At 47.0% G+C, this 25,449-nt stretch overlaps 1 protein-coding gene across 1 annotated transcript in view; it reads left to right on the top strand.

Annotated features, from left to right (window-relative positions):
• The first annotated feature begins 273 nt into the window (after nucleotides 1-273).
• Nucleotides 274-25,449, top strand: part of rtn4rl1b (reticulon 4 receptor-like 1b) — a 47,827-nt gene continuing 22,651 nt past the window's right edge. The window contains exon 1 of the mRNA XM_078548193.1: nucleotides 274-436. Within this exon, the coding sequence (XP_078404319.1) occupies nucleotides 424-436 (13 nt within the window). The 5' untranslated portion in view covers nucleotides 274-423. The remainder of the gene's footprint in view (nucleotides 437-25,449) is intronic.

Below are 25,449 nucleotides of genomic sequence, written 5' to 3'. Positions count from 1 at the left end.
CGTCCCTCCTCTTAATCTGACAACCACCAACCCACCCCCCCCCCCGCACCTCCCCTCCCCTCCCTAACCACCTCCCCTCTCAACGCCCGGTCGCAGACCCTCTGTAAGCCGGGCTTCGTTGCGCCTCTTGTCGGCTGCAGCTACCGGCTCTCGGGTCGCTCTCCTCCTCCTCCTCCCCTCTCTCCCTCTCCCTCTCTCTTTCTCTCTTGCTTGTCTCTCCTCCTTTTGTGTGTGTGTGTATATATATATATACATATATACATTTAATGCTCCCAGGATGCGGAAGAGCTGGTTCAGGATATCTGTGCAACAATCCAGGATTCGCTTCCCTCTCCCGGATCATTACTAATTCGAGGTGATTTATTCCGCAAATATAAAAAAAAAAGCGCCAACTTTTCTTGGGGCCGGACAACAGGGGCGAAAATGAGCAGGAAAGGTGAGTTCCATTTTCCCGTTTTGTTTGGTTGGGATTTGCAAACGATGTGGGGGATGAAATCTGGAGGGGGAGATTGGGAATTATTTTTTTTTTGGTGTGGTTGCAGCTCCTGTGGGTTTTTTTCCCCCCCCCCCAACCTTTTTCTTTCCAGATCCACACACAGGATTCAGTGCATAAAATATTCATATATATAATACGTAACATTTATTAAATATAGCAAGGATCGCCGCAATGCGAGTTTTTAAGATTGCACGGAATTTATATTTGAATCTCGTCAGGAGACAGACTGCGGACTTTTAATAGAAGTTTTCAGGCTGTTTGGGAGCCGTTTACAAGCAGTTCGTTGAAAATGTGTTGAAACGGGATCTAGTGTCCGTGTTATATATATATATATATTTTAAAAAATCATGATTTGTCTATCCCTCTCTTTGTTCCAATACCTTTATCGCCTCTGGTTGCATTTCATGGGTCAAATCAGTAAAAAAAAAATCCCACACAATTGGCAGCCTTTCATTTGTCATATTCTCACTCTCTCCGCGTTAGAATAGATGGCGAAGGGACAGCCGCTCGCTTTAAGCGGCGGATGACAAGACAGTCGATGTTGAAGCTGTTATTTTAATATTTATGTGTGTGTTTATATATCTCATCGTTAGGTGACACCTGCTTCACTTTTTAACGGAGAAAAGTGGTGGGGTGAGTGGTGGCTTGAAAGAAACTATTTCATTCCCAACTCCCAAGTTCTTTCTCTCTGAATCAAGGTGTCACCTACCCATCAGCAAGTATCCCATTGTGTGTGTGTGTTTTAAATGTTACTCTCATGTTGTAGCTTTGTTGCTGTTGTCGCCCGGGACTCGCGGGCTCTGATCTGCCATTCTCTGGTTATCTAGCGCCTGCAGTGGCTATAATGCTCCAGTCGAAGAAGAGGATTAGGTGGATGAAAGTTGGTCTGTACGGGGGGGCAGATCCTGTTTGTCAACAACCCCTGATCTCCTCATGCAACCCAGAACAGATTGCAACCCTCCAGACACTTGAGAACCTCGGCCAGTGCGCAGACAGCAACAATAAATTATTAAATAAATAAAGGCGCGATTAACCCAAATAACAGCTGCCGCCGCGCTTAACTCCTGGCAAACCGAGCAGGCTGCCCCCCGACAGCGTGAACTGGGTGGGGTGGGAGGTACATTAAAAAAAAACCTTCGGGGGGGTGGGGGGGGGCAAAAATAATCACCTCGTTTTATGTTGGTTAAGTATAAAAAAAAGTTAAACAGAAGCTTCTGTTAAATATTAGCTGCTAATGTAAGTTTTATAGGTGGAAAATTCGACTGCCGCAATTCTGTCTCTCAGCCCAGGATATAATGGAAAGGCTGGTGGGGATAATTCAGTCATTCAGTTTTACTTAGACTTTTGGATAATGGTTTATATGTGCATGTAAAGATATGTACACACACACACATATATATATATATTTACATTATATTTAAAACGTAACGTTAAGTTTAAGAGGAGCATCTAACCTTATTCCTCCCCACCCTCAAAAGGATCCTTCGATGTGACTAACCGGTTATGGAAATACTTTTTGAGTATCGATTAGTGACCGCCGATGTCTCTCCCCCACCCCACCCCACCCCTTTAATTCGCAGAGCTCAGGCTCAAAGCGAAGGCAAATGGAACTGACAATGGAACAGGGGCTCCGAGAAGCTGTCAATGCCAAAACAGACCCGGAGTCGGGGTGGGTGGCGGCGACTCGAGTGTTTTAATATGGGTCACCCCCCCCAGACGGAAAGCTGAAGGGGTTTTCTTTCTCAGGGGTCTGGCGGCACTCTTGACCTCACTCTCCCTGCCTCAAAGCGGCTCCGCGAAACCTCCCCTGAGCCACGGTTCGCCTGTGGAGAGGTTAAACCTGTTCTGTTGATCTACACAGTTTAAATGTTCTCTCCCCCCCCCACCCCCCGCCCCCGCCCCCCGCACCTTGGTCAAGTTTGTGTGGGGGGGAAAAAAAAGGGAGTGATTTTATGCTGTAATTTGTGCTTTTAAAAAAAAAATATATATCTTTGTCAGGCGGTTGTCGCCTTAAACCTTTGATCATGTTAAAAGAGAGGGAATACAGTGATCTTGTCAAAAGTACATCTTGATAGTGGCAGCGGCGTAAATATTGCTCTGTATAAATCCAATACTGCAGACAGACCTTTAAGATGCTAACATAGATATGGGCGAGGCCCATCATTGCTCATCTCTCAGACCGAACCTCACTGATCCCACCCACCCCCTCCCCTCCCTCCCTCTCTCCCCACCCACCACCACCAACACCGAGCAGCAACATCCGAGCCTGAATTTGTTTGAAAAAAAATTGTAGATTTTCCTGAATGGAACCTGAAGCAGCGCAGGCGACTGGGCAATGAGTATATAAATGTCACAAAGTTTAAAGTGCTAGACCCAGGGGAGGGGGGGAAATCAACAGTTCCTATCTTCGCCCGAACGGCTATTTAGTAACAGCAGCAAAGAAGTGTCCAGCACTTTAAAAACATAACGAGGCGGAAAGCCTCGAAGGGAAGAAGAGCTGCCTCTGACTTGAGACTCAAGGGCGGTGGTTGAGACAGTGGAGGTTCTGATGGCAGAGAGGGAAGTTCATCCAGTTTGCAATGTTCTCGGAAAATTGAGCTTGAATCATGGATCTGTATTTCATTACCCAGCTTTTTGTTCCTTGTGTACACACAATACTGATCAGGCTGTTTATTAAAGAGGGATTCCGTTGGTTCCAGGTTAATGGCTGGCTTTTTTTTAATATATGTCACTATTGTTCCCTCTGGGGAGTGAAGATCCTGAATGGGTGCTGGGCACTGCACACGGTAGTCAGAATGAAGGTGGAAAGTGTTCTGTTAGTGCCACTATAACAACACAGAACTATATGGTGGCAATAGATAGGGCAATCTAGTTCATTGTGTATTGAATGATGTAATATTGATAATCTTATTGGATGGCATGGTGACAGTGGAGTGTGGGTAATGGTGAAATGTGTTAACATAAGAAGTAGAAGCAGGTGTAGGACATTCAGCCCCTCAACCCTACTCCATCATGACTAATCTACCTCAATTCCACCTTGTCAGGCTAACCCCGTATCCTCCACTTCCCTTAGCATCAAAAACATCTATCCATCTTAATCTTGAATATACTCAATTATTGAACATTCAAAACCCTCTGGGGTAGAGAATTCCAAATATTCACAACCCTCTGAGTGAAGATATTTCTCCTCATCTCAAACCTAAATGGCCAACCCATTCACTTATCATGAAACTGTGCCCCCTGTGTTCACAGCTCCAGTCAGGGAATGTCTTCCCAGCATCTCCCCTGTCAAACTCCTTAAGAATTTTATTTGTTTCAATGAGATCACCTCTTATTCTTCCAAATTCCAGAGAACATAGGACCAGTCTACTCAAGCTCTGGTCATAGGGCAAGCCTCTCATCCCAGAAATCAGTGTTGGAGGGTGCAAGTAATAGTGGGCCATGAGGGACAGTGAGGGTAATGTTGGCTGTGAACGATGATGTAGGGAACAGTTAGGTATGAAGGACAGTGAGAGTAATGTTGGGTGTGAGGAGGGCTGTAAGTAATAATGGGGCATGAGGGACAGTGAGGGTAAAGGTGGGTGTGAGGGAGGGCATGGGTAAAACTGGGGCATGAGGGACAGTGAGGGTAAAGTTGGGTGTGAGGGAGGGCATGGGCAATACTGGGGCATGAGGGACAGTGAGGGTAAAGGTGGGTGTGAGGGAGGGCATGGGCAATACTGGGACATGAGGGATGGTGAGGGTAAAGGTGGGTATGAAGGAGGGCATGGGTAATAGTGGAGTGTGGGAGATACTGTGGGTTGCAGTGGAGTTTGTTAGATGGTGTTGATAACAGTAGGATGTGAGGGATGAATGAGATGTATTAAATTATGTAATAATAGTGGGTGTGCTGAATGGTGGAGAGTGGTGAAGTTATAGTAACAGAGGAGTGTTCAGACCATAGATGTAAAATCCATTTGGTGGAGTGCCATCGTTCTGATCTCTATGAACTATTAGATATTGTATAATGTAATAGATTGTGTCGAATGGATTAAGTGGCATGTGATGTTGTGCTCTATGGTGTAATGGAGCCCAAGCTGGCGCCAATGAGCTGCTTTTGGCCCCTCCTAGCCTCCCAGGCATACAAACCTCTACAGGTGCATACTCCTTAATCCTTTATTTGTCCTGTTGGAGTTTTGTGGGCCCTGAGGTTTGGAAAGAGCAATTCATATCATTACTGCGGCCTCATCTTAAATCACAGCAATCAGTACCTGAGAGATACACAAACATAGATTTAAATCGCTGAGGCTTCATGCCCCCTACAATTTTGTATTAGAGAGTATTTTAAATGGCTACCGTTTTTAAACAGTGCATGTAGACTGTAGTGTATATGGCTTACTAAAATTGGTATTTCTACAGATCCAGTTATCCACTAAAACTTGCCGGAGAACATATTATGAAAACAAAAGCAATTTCTGAGGATGAGTTTTTAGTCGGCCACTCAGTTTCTATAAAGCGCCCTATCTTTACTGGTACGCAGTTCATAACACGTGGCACCTGCTCTTCCATTCATTTTTGTTGCAATTGCTAAACCAGGAACTCCCAGCTGTCAGTGCTTGCATTCAGTCAGTTTGGGAGTTTGTGTAAGGCAATCGCAGCCAGGTTGGGGTACACAATGAGCAGCCCTAGAATTGGAACTCCTAGAGAGTTAGTGCAGTTTAATGCAGAATGAATTGCTAGGGTTGGACGATTCCGCTAGACTAGTGTTCCACCGTTGTTCCGTTGTGGTAACTGGATGGGTGGTGAGTAGGTGATTGGGTTTGGGTGTGAGTAGAAGGGGAGGGGGCCTTGCACCTCAGGAGAATCAGGGTCAGCTAGGAAGATACAGACAGCAACAGAACTGGAGCAGATCATTCCTGACTGATCAATCTGCTCTGAGGAGGGGGAATGGTTAAAATGAAACTGCAAGCAGAACACAAGAGACAATAACAATGAACACACGCACACAGGAACATCTTATATAAATTGTTGCTCCCTTTGAAATTTGGCACTCTTGCACCTGTCCTGGTGAGTGCAAGAAGAAAAGGTTCGACAACATCTTTTTTCAACAATAAAAAAGATATTCACTGCATCTGAGAATAAAACACACACAATAGTTGGTGTCAATAACTCCCTGAATTAGAATGATACGCCTTTTCAGTTCAGTGTCATTATAACAATTGTGAGTGCACAATGCAATTGTTCCCAGGCTGTTCGCAAGGAGCCTTATTTAGAAAAGCAGGTCTTCGCACAATAGGTTTGCACCTCTGCCCATTGTTGTGAGATGTAGAGGGTTGTGGCAGGGAAAGGGTTAGCTGGATGAGGACGAACAGGCTCATGTTACACGATGTACATGCATATTCCACAGCTGAAACCCCTGTCCCCAGCCTCTTCCTCCTCCCCCAATAAGTGGTGAATTGCCAATTTCAGAAACTAACTAGCCGGCAGTGGGAGTGGGTCGTGGCAAGTAAGATGGGGGTGGAACAGGAGAGGGGGAAGAGAGGGGCCAGACAGCCCAGGTCAGCGGAGAACAAGAACCAGGCATCAGCCATGCGACACTGCAACTTATTTATCCATCAGGAAGAGCGCAGTTTGCTGTAAAATGGGTCAAATGCTGGACTGAGTTTAACGGCGTTTTCATGCCTCTCACAATCTGTTTTCTCCCAGTTTCCAGACACTCACTAGCTCTGTTCAGTGTGTGAAACTGGGGCAGAGGGTCCCAAGGGAAGTTGGAAAATGCTGTTGCCGCACCCCCCCCACCCCCCCACCCCCACCAACCATTCCCATGCTTCCTCTTTAAATACAAGTTGTCTGAAAATATTCCACATCTCAATTCAGTCAGAAGATTGCATTTAAATTCAGAGATAAGGGAGAGACAGAGGGAGGAAATAACCATGTTGAATTTCACAGTGAGACAGACAACCAGTGGACCTGGTGTGTATATTTTTAGCTGGGGAGGGGTGTTACTGTATTTACCTATCAAACAGCATAACCCACACTATTAATACAGCAATGTAAGTAAGGTGGGACTACTGCTGGAGTGAGGGCTGGTTGTGATTTCTGAACTGAATCGGGTGGCAGCAAGAGTGATCGAGATAGAATAATACATTATTTTTAACAAGGTCACTTTGGACAGCTGGAGAATGGAGAGGAAAGAGGGATGTTAAAATGTTAAAGGGACCGGGAGTCATGTCTACATCACTTGCAGCAGTTACAAAGAAAAAAACCTCAGGCGGTTCTAATTATTTCACCAGTGAAGCATCAGGACACCTAAGTGGATCTATGTTCTTCAATAATGAAAAAAAATCTTTCAGCATCATTGGCTTCTCCTCACCATCCACCTGCCGGGGTTCAAACTTCTGACTGGGAAATCAGTCAAGTTTTAAAGAGAATGGTCAGGCTAGGTCTGTTTCAAATGAATTAGAAATCATTTCTGAAGCAACCTTCCTGTCTGATCTGATTTTTTGGTCTTTCTTTTTAAAAAAAAAACATATGTTCACCGACAACATCCATTTCCTCTAACTCAAAGACAAGTAATTCAAATTAACTGATAATGTGATACTAGTTACTCTAAATTCCCCATTTTTTGCAGTGCTTTGTTTAATTCACATAATTGGATAATTCAATTTGTTTTTTAGTGCAGAAAATGGCTTTCAATTATCGGGAGTAGAAAGTAAAAAGGTTTTTTTTAAATCCCCTGAGGGAGAGAAGGGGTGGGGATCCTTGTCCGAGGATGGGATAAATCTCTGTCGTAAGGAAGAAAATAGCCCAGTTTCTGAATCATTTTATTTGGTCCTTTGGGTTTAGCTTCTCAGTAACTTAAATTTCACTGTAAAAGAAATTTACATAAGTTCCTCTATAATGGAATGATTCACATCACATGGTGCCACAGAAGTGATCTGATAGACACTGGCAGCATCAGTTGTCATTGTTCGTACAATGCTGTTACACACCATTCTCCATGACTTGTTTCCTAAGTGTGTCATCTCATTGTCACCAAAACCTGCCTGGGAAATGACTGGGGTGGAAGAGTATGAAGCAGTCTCTCAGGCAGAGGGGATTGCAGATGGAACCAGTGCCCTGATTAGGTTTTTTTTTAACGTGTGAGTTTGGGGAAGGCTGTATGTAGGTCAGCCAAACAGGATCCAGCCTCTGAAGCAAACTTGCGGATTAACTCTGAATTTTTAAAACTGAAGCTCTTGCTATGCAAAAACTCTGCTGTGCGGTTTTTTTTTACCCAATTGAATTTTTTTTTTTCAAACACACTGCTGGCAGCCATCACAGCAGTTTGCAGAGGGGCTCTGGCCACATACCGATGGTGCAGAGACGGATTCTACCTCTTCAATACCAAGTCCCCTATTATTTGAAGATAATATTTTCTCTCTTGATCTATTAGATTAACACCAAAGTCAGCAATTACAGCAGAAAAGAGGTACTAAATGTTGGAGCTCACAAGATGGATAGAGAGGAGGGGCTGCATTTAGTTCAATTTAACCAGTCCATCCAAAAAGAAATCCAACATTTCCTCTCACCCCACCCTTCCTACATCACCCATCATACGATACAGCTGCTTCTTAAACAATTCCAGTGGTTTTACCTCCACTGCCCTACCTGGTTGTCCTTTCAATGTCTCCCTGAACCTTTGAGTGATGACAAACTTTGTGATATCGATGAACAATTTGCCTTTTGTTAGTTGGGACTAGCCTTTGCTTGTTCCATTGTCATGGTTTAATTTGAAGCGATGCTCTGGAATGACACCATTTACTGGGTTACATACCTCTATAAGACCCCCTCTCTGCTGACTGCTACTGTGCAAGATAAAAGATACAGCATTTTCTACAACCCCTCCCCCACCAATTTCTTCTAATTGACATGCTGATTTGCTTTTTAATTAACTGCATCCATGTAATTCAACACTGCTGTGTGTTTTATTTTACCATGTGCCTGACTGTCTCTCTTTATTTGCATTTTAGTTTAAAACACATTTGTCATTATTAGTGGGAAAGGTCAAACATCTTTGTAATGTGAAGTCCTGCGGTATACTTAAAAGTCCAACCCCACACCACCTTCCCAAGTGGCAATGCTCATTCTGGAGACGTGGGACAATAATGAAGTAAACCATTAAAGGCACAGGGGCAGCTACCTCAGGCTGTTGTTGGTTTCTAGAATCGTTCTAAAATGAGCCGTCTATACTCCCAGCCATTACAGGTCTAGATCTGTGCTGTTAACAAGCCTCAAGATCAGTGCCAGGTTTATAATGCTCACCAAACTCTGGAACTGTTCCAGTTTCCTGTTGAGAACCAGGATTAGAAAGCAGTGTGCAGTGTGCTCAGCTAACCTACAAGTAGAACTGTTCCAGATTTTGGAAACAAACCAACTTCTTTGCCAGTTCCGTTATTTTGTAATTAAAGAACCAGTGGAATTATTTCTAGTTAACCTAATTCAAGATTAGTTGCAGTTAACCCACCATTCTAGAGAAATTTCTAGCTAACCATCTCCGGAACTATTCCAGATTGTTGCCGCTAACTGGCTTGTAGAACTGTTCCAGATTTTTTTGAACTGTTTGCTTCATTTGCAGACTCAATTTTATGGAAAATTACCGTCTCTGAATGCAATTTTGAAGGCCTGTGTTAAAAACTACAAACTCCCTCAGGAATTTTCAGTCCTTTTTAAAATCACATGATTCTGGGAATTGTCCCTCTGTTCCCTGTACTGTTTCCCCTTTCTTCTTGACCAACTCTCGAGTTGCCTACAATAGCCACTGTGCCACCAACCCCCCCCCCCCCGCCCCTCACCATCGCCCCCAGCAGCTTACTGTTTGGCAGCACTAGGGGCCACCCAGATGGGACTTGGAAAGTCCGTACTCATTGCAGCTCAAAATGGGATCTAAGCATCACGGCAAAGATGCATCTACGTATGAGGAGATGGGGTATATCAGGGAAATTCTTGGGAGATGGAGACAAAAAAAAAGCCTTCCAAAAATATTGAAGGGACTCCCATAGTTGTTACAGTTGTGGGGGGCAGATTCACAGCTGCATCCACACACGCTTAGTGGCACTGGGTGTTAACACCGTACAGATGTGAATTTATAAAATTAGTCATCCAGCCAAAAGCTGGGTGGGGTTGATGCTTAAAAACAGTCCTTTTCTAAATACAAGAAATTCCACGAGAAAAGAATAACATCTCACTAGCTTTTAAATAGTTCCAACAACTCAGTAGATTTAGACTTAGGGTTTGTGGACTGGGGTTGCAACGTCTCTGCAACAGGGTATAATGCACAGTAAACATTTCTCTATCCAGCCCATCCTCCCAAACCTCCCCCTTAATTTAGCCCTTTCAAAAAGCACGCACAGACATGATGGTCCAAGTGGCCTCATTCTTTGCTGTAAGATGCTATTCGAAGAAAGCTCCCATTTCCTTTTTTTATCCCTAGGACGAGTAGCTCCGTACCCGATTGCACACGTTGGTAATTGTTGTTTTTCCCTTGGTAATTTTGACTGTTCATGTTCCCTGAACTCACTCCTCTGTTCATTTCAAAAACAGAATTACCTGGAAAAACTCAGCAGGTCTGGCAGCATCGGTGGAGAAGAAAACAGTTGACGTTTCGAGTCGAAGGGCCGTGAGGACTCAAAACGTCAACTGTTTTCTTCTCCACCGATGCTGCCAGACCTGCTGAGTTTTTCCAGGTAATTCTGTTTTTGTTTTGGATTTCCAGCATCCGCAGTAGCTTTTAGCTTTTTGTTTTTACCTCTGTTCATTTATCAAGCCAGGATCTCTTTGATCTTCAGTGATCACAAACATTCCACACAGAGGCAGGAGACTGCTTAAATCTGCAAATCAGGGTTCCTGTGCCGGTTGTTTGTCTGATTGTAAGTTTCAGGTACAAACAGACAGGATGCGTGCTTCGTGCACGCGACCCGTTTGTCCCAGCTGTTGTGCTTTCCTTCTTCTGTTTTTCCTTTTTTTGTCTTTTGTCCTTTGTTTTTTGGCGGTAATCGAAGTCCCTATCTTGCTATCACCAGGACATGTTCAGTGGCAGGAAAGATGCCACGGCTGCATTATTTCTCAATGTCTGCCTTTAAAGTGCGTAAGCCTCCATGATTCTACACATTCCTTAACCCTGCTGCATAATTTGCCTAATCGGGCTTCTACCCGCCCAGTTTTGAGTGGTCCGCCTGAAAAGCGGCCATCTCATGTCTCTCCGTTTCTATAAAATTCAGTTTGCCCACTTTTACTGTGCCTCTTACTAGGCAGAGCCGTTAATTATTAATTATTACGACTCTTGAGGCTTCCAATGTATTTTCCACATCCAAATCTAGAATTAAAGCCAAGGCCACATCTCTAACTGCTTGGTTCTAGAACTGGCAAAAGCTGGGAAACCTATTGAAGCTGACCCCTCGGGCCTGTTCCGTCGTTTTAAGGGGCTGAGAGATATCTTAACTTCACCCCTTGTTACAACTCACCCAAACAAGTTTGTTTCACTTTACCCCTCCGGCCTCGAAATCTTTTTAGGGGAGGGACTTCCAGATTTCCACCACCCTTTCGGCGGGATTCTCCGCACCCGCCCGCTGCCGCGATCTTCCGGTCCCGCCGCAAGTCCGTGGACTTCTGACTGGGGCGCTGCCTCGCCCGCGGTGGGTCCCACCCGGCCTTTGTGTAAAGAAGTGCTTCCTGAGATCGCCCCTGAACGGACTGGCTCTAATTTTAAGGTGATGGATGCTTCCTTGTTCCAGCCTCCCTGCACCAGAGGACGTAATTCCCTCTATCTACCCTATCAACTCCTTTGACCACCTTAAACACCTCATTCGTTTCCGATGTTAGGAATTCCGCTGCCCTTGCTTTATTTTCTTGGGAGTTAAAATGGGGCTGAGTCCCACTCTTGCAATGAGGTACTGAGCCAAGGACTGCAAAGGGGGAGGGGAATTGGGAGGAGAATTGGATACAAAAGTAGGGAGGTTATGCATCAGTTGTACAGGGCACTGGGGAGACCACATTTGGTGTACTATGTACAGTATTGTCCTCTTATTTAAGGAAGGGTGTAAATGTGTTGGAAGCAGCTCAGAGAAGGTTTACTTGACCACCGCCTGGAATGGGAGGGTTGTCTTTTGAGGAAAGGTTGGACAGGCTAGGCTTGTATCCGCTGGAGCTCAGAGGAGTAAGAGGCAACTTGATTGAAAAATATAAGATTCTGAGGGATGGATGTGGAAAGAATGTTCCCTCTTGTGGGAGAATCTAGAACTAGGAGTCGCTGTTTAAATAAAGGAGTCGCCCACTTAAAACAGATGAGAATTTTTTTCTGTCAGAGTGTTGTGAGTCTTTGGAACTCTTTCTCAAAGGGTGGTGGAAGCAGAGTCTTTGAATATTTTTAAGGCAGAGCTAGATAGATTCTTGATAAGCAAGGGGGTGAAAGGTTATCCGGGGTAGGTGGGGGTGTGGGGTTGAGGTACAATCACATCAGCCATGATCTTATTGAATGGCGGAGCAGGCTCGAGGGGCCGAATGGCCTACTCCTGTTTGTATGCTTATATGCTTCCCTTTCATCAGTGTAGCAGCCAATAGATGAAGCAAATAGTTATCCTGAAAATCAAATGACTGTGAGACAAAGGTATGGAGGTCATCTGAAAGCTTCTCATTCATTGCTAAGGTAGATATCTTTTTCTAAGCCATCCGAAACACTGCTATGCTTGAATATTGTGATAAGAGAGAAAACAACCAAAGCATGAAATATCAGTTGACCTGGAGATTGTATGAAGGCCGTTGTTCAAGAGGCTGGCGGCAGTTAAGATTTGTGTTTCATATAAATCCAATAGAAGAGAGAAAAGCTCATTATTTACATAAAAGAAAAGGCTTTGGCTTCATATTTCATTTCAAAATGCAATCTGTACCAGAGAAAAATGTTCAAAATCTGAAATGGTAAATGTTAACTACATCAATAAATAGGGAATAGTACCCGATCGAATCTTTGTTATTGCTGGGATATAATAGGACTGTATAAATACATACCAGGAGCGATATGGGCACACCCATATCTATGCATATCCAGAGTTGTTTGGGCACATACAAGGAGCAGTATAGATAGGGGTACACACCAGGACAAATATGGGTTCAGTAGAGGTATGAATGGGTAAATGCCAGACTCATTGGTAGAAATCAGGAGATGTATGGGTACAAACTATGAGACTATGGGCTATGGGCACACACCCATAGTTGTAAGCCTCAAAGGCACTTTCTGGAAGGACGCAGCTAGAGTTATAGGGGGGAAGTTTTCCCAGGTAAAGGAAGGCAGGTTTCGGTGTGCATGGGGTGTTCAATCCCTCGAAAGCGACACCATTTGGGATCCTGACATCATCCCGCCCTTTTCCACCTTTCACTGGGATGGGATTGAAGGTGATTGGGGAACATCTGCGCAGCTGTCGGGTAAGGCATGTAAATATTATAATAAGTAATTAAGCTCTGTTTTTAACCCTTGATTCTGGCTTTATCAGCCAGGGCACCTGTTTCCCAACCTGTCAGCAACTTACCAAGATGAATGAGGTAAGTACTCAGCAGGAAGAGCTTCTTTAGTGGAACTGACAGGCTGGGAAGGCTTTGATCAATGAAACTGAAGAGCCCCAGCCAATGCCAGGTGGCTATTTCAATCACTTCTCCCCTGAGAGAGAGCTATCGCTGCTTGACAAGTGATTGTCAGCTTGCACTTCACTCACCCTCATCTGCAACTTCCCTGCTGCCAGCCTTCAGTCCAATATGGGAGCAGGTTATCCTCTTGAACCTTGCCCTTATAATGAGGGAACACGAGGGAAAACAACACCAAAACCAATGGCATCCAGTAGCAGCAGGAGCAATACCAGCAGCAGCAGCACCAGCTGCCATCTCCTCAGCTGCATGTCCCTCCACAGGGCAGATGGGATGGACACAGTGATTCAGCTGAAGGAAGGTAAGATCCCAGCACAGGATCTACAGGCAGAGGATCAGCTCTCTCAACGTTTCAGGAGACTCAGGCACTCATGGCAGGTCGTTGCTGACATCTGCAGCTTCCTGGAACAGGACCTCTTTCCCAGTGGTGCAGGTGGACATGCACTGCCAGTGGCCATCAACTTACCTGTCACTAGAAGGCTAACACCCCCACGGATCTTTGCCTCTCCCAAAAGTTTTCCGTACTTATTTGTGGGATGTGGGCGTCGCTGGCAAGGCGAGCATTTATTGCCCATCCCCAGTTGCCCTTGAGAAGGAGGAGGTGAGCTGCCTTCTTGAGCCGCTGCAGGCCATGTGGTTTAGGTACACCCACAGTGCTGTTAGGGAGGGAGTTCCAGGATTTTGACCCAGCGACACTGAAGGAACAGCAATCTGGGGGTGAATAATACAGTCAGAAAATGGGACTATCATTCACCTGTGGTAACGTATTATGGCACGCGATGAAGTTGGGTTGCATTCCTTACATCAGCATGGCCAATCTGGATAATACAGTGGGTGGGCGGGGCTAGAAATTGGGAGCCCGCCCACCTTATTCAAATTGAATTAAATTGGATATTTAAGCTCATTAATGTTCCGACTGAGTTAAATATTACATGGTGGGAGCAATAAACGCTTGAAGAGTACGTTTCACACTAGGTGTGTTTCTTGTTTTTGGAACAGTTGGCTTATAAGGGTGGGTTTAGAGTCTCCAGCTAAATCCTGAGTTTGAACTCAGCAGTTCAGGGCGTTCTGACTGTTGGCAGTGCTTGATATATAAAGCGGAGTTTCCATTTTATACTTCTCTTATTTCAAGGCCTTATTCTTCCTGCAGAGAGATGAACTTTGACCCTCACCTGCACCTCGGCCTTCTTACTAGGGAAAAGATGGGGAATAGTTGCCTCCTGCAATGGGGAGGAGGAGATTAAGAGTGAGAGGAAGAAGGGCTGATTGAGAGGCCCAGGATGCACTGGTGGTGCATGAGGGTGGCAGAGCTGCACAAGACCAAGAAGCTGATGCATGCATCATGATGCATCAACAGAGGTGCAGGAGGGCTTATGTGGTCCTTTGAGTGTATAGGCAGAGACTGAGTTACCTTCAGATGACTGATACACAGTGCCAGAGAAGGCTGAGGCCCTCAAGAGCCACAGCAACTGCCCTTTGTGACATGCTGCCAGGCAGATATCTTCCAACTGCATTGGTGGTCACTCAGTGCCTGTAGCTGGAAAGGTAACTGTTGCGCTGAACATCTTTGCAATAGGATCCTTTCAGGAAGCACGTGGAGACCTCAGTGGCGTTACACAGCTTGCTGCACACCACTGTAGCAAGGTCTTCACTGATGCAATGTTCAGAAGGGCAGGTCATTCCATCTATTTCTCAATGGACCGCCAGAATCAGCTCGAAAGAGCCAGAGGCTTTGTGGCAATCGCAGGTTTCCCCAGGATCTAGGGAGCGATTGACTGCACTCATGTTGCCATAAAGGCTCCAGCTGGCCAGCCCCATACATTCATTAACAGGAAGGGATTTCACTCATTGAACTTCCAGCTGGCCGGGGACCTCAGTTAATGGTTGCTGCAGGTATGCGCGAGGTACCTGGGCAGCAGCCACGACAGACATTCTGCGTAACTCTCCGGTGTCAGACCTGTTCGGTGGCTCTGATGCCCTGGATGTATGGCTTCTAGGTGACAAGGGCCAGCCTTTGAAGAGATGGCTCATGACTCCAGTGAGGGCGCCGAGAACAGACACGGAAAGGAGCTACTCAGCCACGGAAGCACCAGGGCCGTTGTCGAACAGACAATCGGGCTATTAAAAATGAGGTTAAGATGCCTTGACCGAGCAGGAGAATCATTGCAGCACGCCCCATCACGTGTGCCCCTCATGGTTATGGGGTGCTGCATCCTCCCTAACTTCGCTATCTAGAGAGGGGATGCCCGTGAGGAAGAGGGTACGCCAGATAGCGGGAATTCATCTGACAATGAGGGGGAAGACAAGGTGAGGTAACAACCTGACTTTGAGTTGCAAGGCCATGGATGAGATCGCATGGATGGCTGTCACACAGGGGATTCCTTGACAAGACAGAGTTTCCAATAGATTATGAAGTCTCAGCCTCAGAGGTGCATGTGTCTCAATGTCATTCCGCATGGAATGTGAGATTCACATCAATGTCCCGTCAGCACACTTGCCAGGTCCAGCCCTTGACATTCCATGCATCCTGCCCCCGTCCCCCCTCCAGTTATTAAAGCCCATGGGACAGAATTTTGCCCCCGGCGGACGGGCTCAGCAGGGGCGGGTCGGGGGCAGTCAGGGAGCTGACCGCCGCCCGTGAGCAGCCCCGGAGAGCGGTTTCACGCCGGCCAGCCTTAAACCCAAGTGGCAGAGCTACCTCAAGGAGATGAAGCGCTGTTTAAAAAAAAAGAAAGAAAATAAAAAAGGTAATAAAACATGGGCGCTCATGTCGCATTAGCAAGGACGTGTTATTAATTCAGTTGGGAAACTTATATTTTATTTTTATTTGCTTTTGGAAACCTCACCCCGCCCGTGGAAACACATGCAGCACATGCACCTCTGAGGCTGAGACTTCATAATCTATTCTTGCCCTTCTTCCTCGCCAACCACCCCCCTCCTCCCCTTGCCTCAGCCATCTGTGGAGGACAACATGCTAGAAGTAGACAGCTCCTCTATGTAAAGATTTCAAAAGCATGTTCAAATTGAAGGCCACCTGTGATCAGTGGCAAAAAAACAACCTTAGACTATGGATAACAAAAACAGAAAAACTCAGCAGGTCTGGCAGTGTCTGTGGAGAGAGAAGCAGAGTTAACATTTCCAGTCTGTATGATTCTTCTTCAGAGCTGAAGAGAAGTGGAAATGTGATGAAATTTATACTGTTTAAGGGGAGTGGGGCAGGTGGAGCTGGAAAGAAGGCCAGCGATAGGTGGGGACCAAGGAGAGATTGACAAAGATGTCATGAACTAAAGGATAAAGGGAGTGTTAATGGTAGTGGTGAGTGCTAAATAAAGGTGCTAATAGTGGATTCTAATAAATAGCACTCACCACTACTATTAACATTCCCTTAGTCCTTTTGTCCATGACATCTTCGTCAATCTCTCCTTTGCCTCCCCCTATCACTGGTCTTCTATCCAGCTCCACCTGCCCCACCCCCCCTTAAACAGTATAAATTTCATCACATCTTCACTTCTCTTCAGCTCTGAAGAAGAGTCACACAGACTCAAAACGTTAACTTTGTTTTTCTCTCTCCGCAGATGCTGTTAGACCTGCTGAGTTTTTCCAGCATTTTCTGTTTATGTTTCAGATTTCCAGCATCCGCAGTATTTTGCTTTTATCTTAGACTATGGATATTTCAGAGAAAGATTAAAAACATTCACACTTACCTGAAACCCAAGCTCGATACTGTATCCTTGAAATAAATTCGTTAGACATATGGAGAGGCACACCGTTTGCTGGCTAACCTGATGCTGCCATGTGCCGGGGTGCTCTTTAAATGAGTGACTGTGACCCCCATCTGGGGTGTGGTCAACGGCTTTGGACACTGGACATCCCGTCCTCCAGCAGCAATTGGGCAGGCTTCAAACTGACTTTTGCCTCACAGGCCGGAAACCCGCCCTCAGGCCCGAATTTGCACAATTGCCATTTTATACGGTGTAGTTTGGGTGATGGGGCCGGGAGTCTGAAAGCCGCCCACTTTCTTGTGTGAGTCCCGCTTCTTATTCAGCCCATAGTTCCAAGTCAGGATGGTGTGTGACTTGAAGGGGAGCTCGCAGGTAGTGGTGTTCCCATGCGCCTGCTGCCCTCGTCGTTCAAGGTGGTCGGGGTCGCAGGTTTGGAAGGTGCTGTTGAAGGACCCTTGGCTAGTTCCTGCAGCTTGTACATGGTACACACTGCTGCCACTGTAGGTGAAGGAGGGAGTGAATGTTGACGATGATGGATGGGGTGCCAGTCAAGAAGGCTGCTTTGTCCTGGATGATGTCAAGCTCTTTGATTCTTGTTGGGACTGCAAGGCAAGCGGAAAGTATTCTGTCACACTCCTGACTTGTTCTTTGTGGATGGTGGACAGGCTTTGGGGAATCAGGAGGTGAGCTACTCACCGCAGGATTTCCAGCCCCTCACCTATTTTTGTAGCCACAGTATTTATATGGTGGATGCGGTTAAGTTTCTGGTTAACGGTGGTGCCCAGGAGGTGAATAGTGGGGGTTTCAGTGATCTCTGATTGGCTGGGTAACCCCAGGGAGATGGATGCTAATACCCTGGCTCAGTTAATGACCTTCAGCAAAGTCTGCCCCTTCACAATTCGGGGTTCTAACCCACCAGTGGTCCTGTCATTTGGCTAGGGACTGAGCTGGGAAATACCACCTACAGAGTTAGACTATTCAGCCCCTCTTATCTGTGCTGACTCTCTGAAGGGATTATCCAATTAGTCTCACACCCTTGCTCCTTCCCCATAATCCTGCAGTTTTTTTTCTATTCAAGTATATATCCTGTTCCTTTCTGAAAGTTACAGTTGAATCAGCTTCTACCAGCCTTTCGAGCAGTATATTCCAGATTATAACAACTCACTGGCACAGAAGATGTCTCCTTGTCTCCTCCCTGTATTTTTTGCCAATGATCTTAAATCTGTGTCCTCTGGTTATCAACCCTGCAGCCAGTGGAAACAATTACTCTCCGTGTACGTGATCAAAAGCCCAAGTAATATATTAGAGTTGTCAATTTTTGCAAAGTGCAGGTGAGGTGTGGGGTGGTGGTGGGATTTGCTCATGGCTTGAGTTCTGATGTTTGCTTTGCTGCTGATTAAAATTCATTGAAACCCTTAAATAATTAATGCTTCCACATATAAGACTGGGAAGTAAGCAGAAAAAAAGGACTGAGTCCCTGAGCTAGGGCGAGGGAATAAAATAACAGCCCAGGTTGCTATCCTGGTCAGAATCCATTGCCTTGTGTTAGAGCATGCCCAGGTGACTGTGGGGCAAAGGCAGACTCAGGTTTGGTAGTGATAATCCCCCATGGTTGTACCTATAAAAGGGATGGATAGTGACCTGACCTGATATACTGAAGGAAAAATCAGGTAGAGTGAATAATGGGTGGTCTATCTAATATTGCCTGCTTTATACCATTCTTTACACCTTTTTGTACTCATCTAATGTTTTTGCCACTTCCAGACTAGATTATTCCAAAGTTTTCCTTGCTGGCCTTCTATCTTCAATCCTCCATAAACTTGAATTCATCCTAAACCCTGTTACTTCACTTGCACCCAGTCATCCATCCGTTCATCCATCACCCCTGCTGATCTACATTGGTTCCTGGCCCGGCAACATTGTGAATTTAGAATTCACCTCCTTGTGATTAAATCCCTCCATGGCCTCACCCCACCCTACCTCTGAAAGCTGCTACAGTTCTACGAGCTCTCCAAGATCTGTATATTCCTTCAACTCTCGCCTCTTATGCATACCCCCACTCCATTCAGCCCAGCATTGGTGCCTGTGCCTTCAGCTGTCTAGGCCATAAACTCTGGAATTCCCTCATTAAACCTCTCCTCACCTCCACCTCTTGCTCTACTTGACCAAGCTTTTAATCATGCCTCCTAATGGCTCTTTCAATGTCAACTTTGATCTGATTATGCTTCTGTGACGCACATTGGGATGTTTTGCTACAATAAGGATGCTGTATAAATGCAAGTTATAGTTTCTCTATCAGCCGATGGCATTCTTTAACTATAAAACATTGACACACCTTTGGGAAGTATAATAACACACTGAATTACCTTCCCTCTTTTCCTGAAAACATTAACACCATTTGAGGGCAAATTAAATGTGTCCCCTGACAATCCTCCCAGTGCCTTGCCCATGTGACCATTCTCCCCATGCCCACTGAGACTGGAAGAATTGAGCTATTTGTCCAAGAGAGGGCAGATCACTAATGCAATCTGATGCTTCTTGCCAACACCTATGTGTGTGCATGGTACAGTGGCAATTGCTGCATGCTGATCATAGAATCACAGAATGAGGCCATTTGGCACATTGAGTCTGTGCCAGTTTTCCTGAGGAGCAATCCAGTTTGTCCCATTCTATGTTCTTGTTCCCTATCCCTGCAATTCTTTCCCCTTCCAAGTATTTATCCCATTCCCTTTCGAAGGTGAATCTGTTTTCGCCAGTCTTATCAGGCAGTATTGTCCAAATCTTTCAAATGTGTCTTTGGAATGAGAGGTTCAACTGAGGCCCCATCTTGCCTGGATGTAAACAGACCCCGAGGCACTGTTTCAAAGAAAAGTAGGCGAGTTATTCCCAGTGTCCTGGCCAATATTCATCCCTCAATCAGCATCACAAGAAACAGGTTACCTGATCGTCATCATATTGATGGTTGTGGGAGCTTGCTGTGCACAAATTGGCTGCTGCATTTCCTACATTACAACAGTGATTACACTTCAAAAAGTACTTCATTAACAGTATAGCACTTTGAGATGTCTGATGGTTGTGAAAGGCGCTATATAAAAGTAAGACTTCCTTTTTCATTTATCTTGACCACTGATAGAGTCATAGGCCTGAATCTTAACGTTCGTCAGGCGCGTGTGAGCAGTGGTCCCGGAAGCAGATGCAAAATTGCGCTTCTGCCCACGATCGGCCCCCGAAATGCAATTTCACACTGGCTGGCCAATTAACGGCGCTGAGAAAGCCTCAGCACTGCCGGAGAGGGCAGGCGCCGACAAAAGTGAGGGTGTGGGGAAGGAGGCAGTAGTGAGCTCTCTGAAGGCAGACATTTGCTGCGGAGCTGCCTCAGGGAGCTGCAGGCCTGGACAGATTAAATGAGAAGAAAAAGTGCACCAAACTCTGTCTGTTCAACACATTCAAGCACCTGACAGCAGAACTCAAAAAACATCAGCCCCCAGATATCATTCTTTATTGTATTTCACCCCAGACATTTCATCCCCCGCCTCCCCCGGATTGAGGTTTCAGTGAAAATGTAAAGGCCGCCTGGCCGATTTGCCCATCCACCAACTGTAAAAGTGGATGGGCCAGGTGAAATGGATCTCAATTGCTTCTTTAACAGGCTTAATTGCCTGCTTAATTGTTAGTGGACACACTTCCAACTGCTGCATGCACCCGAGCGAAATATCCCGCCAGTGCACGATGACGTCTGGATGAGCACCCGATGTCTTCTCGCGTGATTTCACGTGCTGTCCGGTGGGGCGCGCGCCCGCACAACCAGAATAAAATTCTGGCCATAGAGTCATTACAGCAAAGAAGGAGGCCTTTCGGCCCATTGAGTCCATGCTGGCTCTCTGGTAGAGCAATCCAGTCAGTCCCATTTCACTCTTCTATCCCCGTAGCCCTGCAAGTTTAATTCCCTCAAGTGCCCATCCAATTTCCTTTTGAAATCATTCATTTTGTCTCCGCTTCTACCACCAGCGTAGTCAGTGAGTTCCAGATCATTCCCACTCATTATGTAAAAAAGTTTTTCCTCACATTCCCCGCTCCATCTCTCCACCCAAAACCCTAAATCCGTGTCCCCAAGTCCTTGTACCATCAGCTAATGGGAACAGCTTTTCTTTGTCTATCAACAACTGTCATAATCTTGTACACCTCCATCAAATCTCCCCTCAATTTTCTTTGCTCCAAGTAGAACCAGCTTCTCCAAACTTACGATGTAGCTAAAATCCCTCATTGCTGGAGACATTCTGACAAATCTCTGCTCCCACTTGTTGCACAAAGAAGTTTTTTCTTATTTCATTTCTGGTTGCTTCGCCAATCATTTCAAACCTGCGTCCTCTAGTTATTCATCTTTCAACCATTGGAAACCGTTTCTCTTTAATTACTCTTTCTAAATATTAAACATCTCTCTTAAATCTCCCCTTAGCCTTCCTTCCCTGCTCTAAGAATAACAACCCAGTCTCTCCCATCCATCCACGTGAGTATGATGCCTCTTCCCTGGAACCATTTTGGTGAACCGCTTCCGTACCCTCTCCAAAGCCTTCGCCTCTTTCCTGGCGTATGGTGCTCAGAACTGGACATAACGTTCCAGTTCCAGTGTCCCCTGGCGACCGACACTTGTGCCAACGGAACGCCACAATCACCAGCCCGGAACAATCTCTTCTCTTTCTCTCTCTCTCTCTGGCCTACGAGCTGCGAGAGCAATTACAGCGGCCCCATACTTTTTTTTGTTGTAAAAATATACTTTATTCATAAAATATCTTCAATCACATTCCAAACCATTTCAAAAACACCATTACAAGGGTACAATCCAGGTTAAACTTTTACAAAATGTATCACCAGGTGCATCAGTACAAACAATATTACAATCCTTTACAGCCTTTCATTTGGAGCTGTACAGCCCGAGGGGCTCTAAACAGTTCCCAGTCTCTCGGTGCGCTGTGGCAGAAAGGTCTCAGACAGCGACCCTTCCCCATTGCGCCTTTGCGGCAGCTGCCCCAAGCTTTAGTGCGTCCCTCAGCACGTAGTCCTGGACTTTGGATTGTGCCAGTCTGCAACAATCGGTCGGGGACAACTCTTTGTGCTGGAAGACCAACAAGTTTCGGGCAGACCAAAGCGCGTCTTTCACCGAGTTGATGATCCTCCAGCTGCAGTTGATGTTTGTCTCGGTGTGTGTCCCTGGGAACAGCCCGTAGAGCACAGAGTCCTGTGTCACAGAACTGCTCGGGATGAACCTCGACAGCAACCACTGCATCTCTCTCCAGACTTTCTTTGCGAAGGCACAATCCACAAGGAGGTGAACAACGGTCTCTTCCCCACCACAGCCACCTCGAGGGCAACATGCAGAGGGGGTGAGACTCCTGGCGTGTAGGAAGGATCTGACGGGGAGGGCCTTTCTCACCACCAGCCAAGCTACGTCTTGGTGCTTGTTGGAAAGTTCTGGTGATGAGGCATTCTGCCAAATGACTTTGACAGTCTGCTCGGGGAACCATCCCACAGGGTCCACCCTCTCCTTTTCCCTCAGGGCCTCTAGGACGTTACGTGCTGACCACTGCCTGATGGACTTGTGGTCAAAGGTGTTTTTCTGCATAAATTTTTCCACCAGGGACAGGTGGTACGGCACGGTCCAACTACTTGGAGCGTTCCGCGGCAGCGTGGCCAGACCCATCCTTCGCAACACCGGGGACAAGTAGAACCTCAGCACGTAGTGACACTTGGTGTTTGCGTACTGAGGGTCTACGCACCGCTTGATGCAGCCACACACAAAGGTGGCCATCAGTATGAGGGCGATGTTGGGCACGTTTTTTCCCCCTTTATCTAGAGGCTTGTACATCACGTCCCTGCGGACACGATCCATTTTCGACCTCCAGATAAAGCGGAAGATGGCTCGAGTGATCGCCATCGCGCAGGAGTCTGGAATGGGCCAGACCTGCGCCACGTACAGCAACAGCGAGAGTGCCTCACACCTGATGACCAGGTTCTTACCCGCAATGGAGAGGGAGCGTCGCTCCCACATGCCCAGTTTCCTTTTCACCATAGCCACTCGCTCCTTCCAGTTTCTAACGCATGCCCCGGTCCCTCCAAACCATATCCCCAGCACCTTCAGGCCGTCAGCCCTGACAGTGAAGGGGACAAAGGATCGGTCAGCCCAGTTCCCAAAGAACATGGCCTCGCTCTTCCCACGATTTACCTTGGCTCCCGAGGCCAGTTCGAACTGGTCGCAGATGTGCATCAGTCTGCGCACCGACAGCGGATCCGAGCAGAAGACGGCGACGTCGTCCATGTACAGGGAGGCTTTTACCTGAGTGCCTCCACTGCCTGGGATCGTCACTCCTCTTATGCCCGGATCCTTCCTGATGGACTCGGCAAAGGGTTCTATGCAACACACGAAAAGGACAGGCGAGAGAGGACAGCCCTGCCTGACTCCAGATTTAATCGGAAAGCTATCTGTTTCCCACCCATTGATTGAGACTGCGCTACTGATGTTAGTGTAGAGCAGTTGGATCCAATTTCGAATTCCCTCCCCAAACCCCATTTTGGAGAGCACATCCCCCATGTAGGTGTGCGATATTCTGTCAAAGGCCTTCTCCTGATCCAAGCTGATGAGGCAGGTATCCACACCCCTGTCCTGTACATAGGCAATCGTATCCCTGAGCAGCGCCAGGCTGTCAGAGATCTTCCTGCCTGGCACAGAGCAGGTCTGGTCAGGGTGAATCACCAATTCCAGAGCGGATTTGACCCGATTGGCGATGACCTTGGACAGAATCTTATAGTCCACATTCAACAGTGAAATGGGTCGCCAATTTCTAATTTCCTCCCTTTCCCCCTTGTGCTTGTAGATGAGGGTGATGATGCCTTTCCTCATGGATTCTGACATACTACCGGCCAGGAGCATACTCTCGTACACTCCTAGCAGGTCTGGGCCGATCAAGTCCCACAGAGCCGAATACAACTCCGCCGGCAAGCCGTCGCTTCCGGGAGTCTTACTCTTCTCGAAGGACTCAAGGGCCTTAGTCAGTTCATCAGGAGTTAGCGGTTTGTCCAGGCTCTCCCGCGTACTGTCGTCTAAGACCTCCGTGATAGAGGACAGGCAGGACTGGGAGGCCGTGCTGTCCGTGGGCTTCACGTCATACAATCCGGCATAAAAGGATTTGCTGATCCTCAGAATGTCGGACCGTGATGACTTTACTGAGCCGTCTTCTTCCTTCAGGCTGCTGATCACAGAGCGCTCTCTGTGTACCTTTTGGAAGAAGAAACGTGAGCACGTCTCATCCTGCTCCACGGAGCGGACTCTGGAACGGAAGATGATCTTGGAGGCCTCCGAGGCAAAGTGCGAGGCTTGCTGGCCCTTCACCTCTTGGAGCTCCTCCTTGACATCGACCCCCATCGACTGCAGCCGGAGCAGATTCTGCATGTTTTTCTGGAGTCGGGACATTTCCCTCTGTTCCTTTCTAGCTTTCTGGGTGCCTTTGAGGATGAAAAACCTCTTGATGCTTCCCTTGATCGCTTCCCACCAGTGTGTCAGGGACTCAAAGAGGGGTTTCACGGTTCTCCAACCTTTGTAATCCCTCTTGAGCTCCTCAATGTTCTCTGGGGTCAGCAGTTGCACATTTAGCTTCCATGCCCCCCTGCCCACCCTCAGGTCCTTCTCCAAGTGGCAGTCCGCCAGTAGGAGGCAGTGGTCAGAGAAGAACACCGGCTTGACCTCGGTGGATCTGACTGTGAATGCACGGGACACAAACAGGAAGTCTATCCTGGAACGAATGGACCCGTCTGGCCGCGACCAGGTGTATCTACGCTGCGCTCCGTCTGCAGGGTTGCTGAAGACGTTGTGCAGCTTGGCATCCTTAACTGTTTCCATCAGGGATCTGGACGTAGCGTCCAATCTGCTGCCGGCCCTGCCGGATCGTCCAGCCGCATCGATGATGCAGTTGAAGTCACCGCCCAGAATGACCGGCCTGGAGGTCGCCAGCAGCAGTGGGAGCTGCTGAAAAACCTCCAGCCGCTCAGCCCCTTGTGCCGGGCCATACACGTTAATTAACCGGAGTGGAGCGTTCTTGTACATTACGTCTGCTACGAGGAGTCGCCCGCCCACCACCTCCTTAACCTCGGAGACGGTGAAGTTGCCTCCCCGCAGCAGAATACCCAGGCCAGAGGAACGAGAGTCGTTTCCGCCCGACCAGATCGATGGCCCATGGGACCACCATCGTGACCATTGCCTGTAGGAGCTGAGGTGCGGTATCGCACACTCCTGCAGAAACAACAGGTCAGCTTTGACCTTGGCTAGGTAGTCCAAGGTCGCAACACATCGCGTAGTAGATTTAATGCTACGCACATTTATGGATACAATCTTTAAACCCATTTTAAAGCATTTATTCTCCTACCAAACCCACTGTCTCTGAGAGTCCCAGACCTTTAGTCTGCTCCTTCATACCCGTAGTGAGCTCAAATTCCTTCACTTTGGATGGGCTGAGGTAGATCTCCTTGGCAGTGTTCTGCTCCGGTGGCATCTGGAGGTTCACGTAGAGAGCGGGTTTTGAGATGACCTTT

The sequence above is a fragment of the Cetorhinus maximus genome, chromosome 9, assembly GCF_964194155.1.
Source record: "Cetorhinus maximus chromosome 9, sCetMax3.hap1.1, whole genome shotgun sequence".
Classification (NCBI taxonomy): Eukaryota; Metazoa; Chordata; class Chondrichthyes; order Lamniformes; family Cetorhinidae; genus Cetorhinus; species Cetorhinus maximus.
This window is presented reverse-complemented; position numbering and strand designations above follow the sequence as displayed.